This window comes from Colobus angolensis, unplaced genomic scaffold, assembly GCF_000951035.1.
Source record: "Colobus angolensis palliatus isolate OR3802 unplaced genomic scaffold, Cang.pa_1.0 Scaffold4, whole genome shotgun sequence".
In the NCBI taxonomy this organism is placed as follows: Eukaryota; Metazoa; Chordata; class Mammalia; order Primates; family Cercopithecidae; genus Colobus; species Colobus angolensis.
The window spans coordinates 11,582,260-11,587,757 of record NW_012117376.1 but is presented as its reverse complement, the minus strand read 5'-3'; the positions used below and the strand labels follow the sequence as shown (position 1 = coordinate 11,587,757).

The 5,498-nt window shown below is 42.9% G+C and overlaps 1 protein-coding gene across 3 annotated transcripts in view; it reads right to left on the bottom strand.

Annotated features, from left to right (window-relative positions):
* Nucleotides 1-5,498, bottom strand: part of SRSF4 (serine/arginine-rich splicing factor 4) — a 30,865-nt gene extending 25,367 nt beyond the window's left edge. For 2 of the 3 annotated variants that reach the window (XM_011955502.1, XM_011955504.1), the window contains exon 1: nucleotides 5,350-5,497. In XM_011955502.1, coding sequence (XP_011810892.1) covers nucleotides 5,350-5,456 — 107 coding nt within the window. In that variant the 5' untranslated portion in view covers nucleotides 5,457-5,497. Of the gene's footprint in view, nucleotides 1-5,349 lie in introns of all 3 variants that reach the window. The other variant, XM_011955503.1, reaches the window with a different exon arrangement.

The following is a 5,498-nucleotide window of genomic DNA, read 5'->3' as shown; positions in this document are numbered from 1 at the left end:
AGATAGAGAGAGAGAGAGAGAGAGAGAGAGAGAGAGAGAGACTCCGTCTCAAAAAAAAGAAAAAGTCCAATCATACTTATGTGCTATTTTGAAAATTAAGAGTGGGTCTTTAAGTATACATAAACAGAGTTGTTCAAACAAGCTTTTAAACAAAACTTGTTTTAATCTCTTCTTAGATAATCCTAAAATTAATCTAGAACCAAATGTCTTCCTTTTCTTAACAAAGACTCTAATGCTTTGTATATGCCGTTGCAAATGGGATGCTACTTCCGAGGCTGGCAGAAGGGCTTAAAAACAAAAAGGTGGTAGGATTCCTAAAGGGAAAGTGTTTGCTTTTTCTTTTGTCATTTTTGTCACTTATTAGTTACAGCATTATCATAAAAATGATAAAGCACTTCTCTGCCACTTTGTGGTGGGTGAAGATAATCCCTCTCATGATTAAGAATACAGTAACGATGAATGACAGGGCCTTGGGAGAAGCCTTGAAAGACTTAAAAACTAAAAACTTAAAAAAAAAAAAAGAAAAACAAAATACTGCAACAGCTCATCTAACCAGAAACCAGCAACCTGGAACATTAACTATATACTTCCTAATCTGTCAAGAATTCAAGAATTCAGGAGTCAAAAGAGAAAAATCCCTGTGTAGGTGCTGGGGTTGGCAGAGATTCCTCTCAGTATCTAAGGCTTAATAATGCCCTCCAGTGATCAGTGACACAGAACAACGACCTGCCTCACTCGAAGAGTCTTGAACTCCGCATTAAAAAAATTACAGTGCATTAAACAAGGATGAAAACAAAAATTTTCTGGCAATAATTAGATAGCTTGACTAAACAGACCACAACATCCCCTGAAAATTCAGGCTATTCATGATTTCACTGTTACATGAAACACAGGTTCTGAAGTTTAAATCCAAGTTTCCCTTGAGAGTTTTAATTCATGACTTTAACTAAAAAATAAAACTATAAATTTCAGTGATCTGGGGGTTTATCCTTCCAGCTACCAGACAGGCAAAATAATCTTAGCATGTGGTAAGTTTCTTCATTAACTAAAATTTGGAAAAGCTATGATATAAAGATCTGACTAAAACCAGAAGATTTTGTGGCAAAAGGGCAACTAGTGTACTCAAAATTCTTGCACACTTTCCATGAAGTGGCTTATTATAAAAAAAAAATCTATTTACAATCAAAGCCAGCAAAAGTTACCACAGAGCTGAAAAGCTATAAACAGGTGCTGCTAATATTGTTGCTTCCCTGACATGCGTCTAGGATTCCTGCCCCTCCCCTTCCCTACAGTGACTCTTTTCTTTTTGAGACAAAGTCTCGCTCTTGTTGCCCAGCTGAAGTGAAATGGCATGATCTCGCTCACTGCAACCCGTGCCTCCCAGGTTCAAGCGATTCTCCTGCCTCAGACTCCTGAGTAGCTGGGATTACAGGCATACGCCACCACGCCTGGCTAATGTTGTATTTTTAGTAGAGACAGGGGTTTCTCCATGTTGGTCATGCTGGTCTTGAACTTCTGACCTTGTGTGATCCGCCTGCCTTAGCCTCCCAAAGTACTGTGATTACAGGTGTGAGCCACTGTGCCTGGCCCTTGCAGTGACTCGATGAAGTTTATGGGGCAGGTAGAAATGCAGGAGACCTTAATGGGAACTGGAATGGTCTATACGATCCTGGGAGATCTTCGTTGTATTTGTGGTACCAAACCATCTTTCAAAAAGTTCTCTAAAACAGTGGCAATCCACATTATGATTGCCTGGTATAATAAAATGGCAGGCAATGAACTGTTGCTTACATACCTCTTCTCCAAATCCTATCAGGGTCCATAGAATTCTTTCCTGGACACTAAATCTCCTTTGAAGAACTCATTTGTTTCCTTATTTGGTCATCTTCCTATTATATAAGTTTTTTTTTTTTTTTTTTTTTGGAGACAGAGTCTTGCTCTGTTGCCCAGGTTGGAGTGCAGTGATGCAATCTCAGCTCACTGCAACTTCCACCTCCCAGGTTCAAGCAATTCTCCTGCCTTAGCCTCTAGAGGAGCTGGGATTACAGGTGCCCACCACCATGCCTGGCTAATCTTTGTATTTTTAGTAGAGATGGGGCTTCACCATGTTGGCCAGGTTGGTCTCAAACCCCTGACTTCAAGTGATCCACCTACTTCGGCCTCCCAAAGTGATGGGATTACAGGTGTGAGCCACTGTGATCAGTCTATACAAGCATTTTATGCCTTAATTCTAAATTTAACCTATAACCCTTCAGCCTAACATATCTACTGATACATCTCACTTCTACAAATCTGAACTCCAGCAATTCTTCAAAGACCTATCTAAAGCATCCAAAATCTGTTTCTGAGTTTCAATTACTAATCACAATCTAGATATGTTCAAACATGCTTATCAGTAAGGAGATCCACTGCCCTTCTGTTTGGGAACTATAAGCTTACATATATAGCTAAGTTATACTTTTTCCTTTGTACTCACTCCTTCCTTTCAGACTCCCCAGCATTTTTGCTTACAGGCAATTTTTGCTTGATATACATCTTTACCATTGGTCTTCTTCCCTGAAGTCGTTTTCCTCTGTAATGATTCCTCAATGATGTCAGGAGGTCATATTGTGTGCTGTCTGGTGACCGTCATACTTCTCTTTGAAACTCTAAAATGACTTCATTTCAACCTTGACTTTCAATGACATTTCATGCATATCATGGTTTGGCAGCATGACTGTAAGAATGAACAGTTCCTTAAAAAACCACCCAGGTATTTAGGGTCCTGAAAGGCTCTTTCCTCTTATCGCTCCATCTTCCTTCTGGGTTGCTCACTTCTTCCTTCCAGAGCTTTTGAATTCCTACTTACTGATTTTGAATTTTTACTGTAAAATCTCAATAGTCGTTGTTTCTGGTTTATGTTGTTAAATTTCTAGATCCTTCATAAGGCTCAATCCATGCTAGATTATTTATTATTTCTCATAATTGCTTCTTTGTTGAAGACCATGTCTTCAACACCAATTATGACATTAAAAAATATTTTTTCCCTATTCATCAAAAAGCAAAAAAAGTCATCATTGTACTTTTATTAGAGGTGGGGGTCTTGCTATTACCCAGACTGGAGTGAAGTGTCACAATCATAGCTTGCTGTAGCCTTGAAATCCTAGGCTGAAGTGATCCTCCTGCCTCATCCTCTGAACCAGCTAGGACTATAGGCGAGTGCCACCACGCGTGGCTAATTAAAAAATTTTTTTTTGTAGAGATGGGGTCAGGCTGGTCTCAAACTCCTGGCCTGAAGTAATCCTCACACTTCAGCTGGGATTACAGGCACAAGTCACCATGTCTGAGCCCCAACTACGACATACGCTATTCCCAGACACCTAAATTCTTCACCTCAAGCTCTACTTAATCTATTCTTCAAAGCCTATTTCAACACATCTTTTCAAGCAAATCATTCCAAGTTTTACTAGTTAGAGTTTAAAGCGAAAGCAAACATTTCTTAATTCAACGTGCACATGTCATAATGCTTAACTTATTCAAGAGCAGAACTGTTTTCTGCCTCCTCCCCCAATTCATTTAGCACAGTGGTGGACATTTTGTTGATGGGTTATCAATACATTTGGTTGATGAATCAGTTTCCCATTAAGTCTTGTCATTTCCCGCACACTATCACCTGAGTAACCTTAGAAAACAGACCTCACCAAACATGCTTTATGTTATCAAACACCAACAAGCAAAGATGTTTCCTCATCCCTCTGATTATAGCTGCCACTTACTGCCTAAGCCAAATGCTTTATATTTATTATCTCTGATCTTCCTTTTCCACATGAATGAGAAACCAGGTTCAGAGAAGTAACTTGCCCATACGTAGTAAGTGGTGGAACCACGATTTGACTTAGAACTGGCTGGCTTCAAAGCCCACACTCTGCTCACAAAAGTTAGTTACTGTCAATTTAGTTGGGCTCTGTAAACAACCGGAGTTTTAACTTTCACATATATGATTATGTATACAATAACATCCAGCCCCCACTTCAATATATCCTTAAGAACTGAACGTTTTACTGTACAAAAGGAGTAATTTTCTAAGCCTATGACTGTAAAAGAAATCAGTACTTTACTAAAGACGTCCTCAGAAAACGATTCTTCCTAACGATTAATTTGAAACGACTTTTTAAACCCAGACAATCATTTGAGAATATGGTAGCTACCAACTTGTCTCAAACGTGAAACATACTTAGGCAACTTTCAAAACGTTTCAGGTGTCAGTTGCTAGTATAACCCTGGGGAGTAAACGGTAGCTATATTAGACCTGTTGCAAAGTAGAGGTATTTTTTTAAGTCGGGAGTTCTCTGACACCCGAGGTTTAGTGCCCTAAAATGTTATCCCAGTCCTTTTAATTTTATATCCATGCCTTCCAAGCCCTATCTAACATTTCCTGGTTCCCAGTTTTCCCAGTTGAGTATTTTCTCCAGACCTTATTCCTTAACAGTTTTCCCTGAAACCTGTAGCTCATACTGGCCCTATTTTTGCCGAAGTAGATCAGGAATACAATAGATCATACTCTGGGGGAGGCAGTAACTGAACAATTTCGTCTCCGTCTGCGTTAACGAGACGCAGATACTAGCCAGGGTGGCCACTATTCTAACAAATTCTAAAACGGCAAAGCAATTTTTCGGTAAGTTGGAGAACGGAAACCACAGCGTGGAAACTCTGCACGGAGTCTTAAAGATAAGGAGCTAAGACTTTAATTTACTCTTGCAGAGGGAACGGTGAAGGCTTTCAGCACGGCAAGACGATACTTTCGAAACTGTCACTAGACTACTCAAACTGGAGTCTCCCGCCCAAAAGAGCGTGGCACATGGCTAAAAAGGGCCTCCCTTCAACGCTCCAGTCCCTGGGAAAGACGCGCTGTGACCGTCTGATCCACGAGACTGGGGAAGAGGTGAAAGGGAGCAGGAAATCCTGTTTATTTCCAGTAATCCTCAGAGCGGGAAAGGTTGGTCTCTACCCAGAAACGAACCAGGCCCCAGTCCCGGGCCTAGGAAGGGAAAACCCAGGTCTCCCGGGCGCCCTGGAGCTGTGCCCTCCTGCCCGGAGCACCAGCCCCACTCGGGCTTTCCTTCTCCCTGTCCCACTCAGGGCCTCACCACAGCTCCCATTATGCCTCTACCACCCCCACCCGCGCAGGCGCAGTGGGAATCGGGGCCTACCCGCGCCCCCGAGGCGCCGCCACTATGGCGGAGCCTGGTCAGGCCGGTAGCCGCTCCGCGCGGACCAGGCGTCCCTCTCCCGTCCCCACAGCCTCGCCACCACCGCTGGGGTCTCTGGGGTCTGTCCCCGCCCGGCCGGACCCTCTTTCGTCCTCCTCACCCGTTCTTCAGATCCACCTCCAGAATCTTCCCGTAGCCCTTAAAGAAGCGCTCCACATCGCGCTCCCGGGCCTGGTAGCTCAGGCGGCCGATATACACCCGCGGCATCCCGGCAACGGCAGTGGTGGCTGGCCCCGGCCCCAGCCCCCC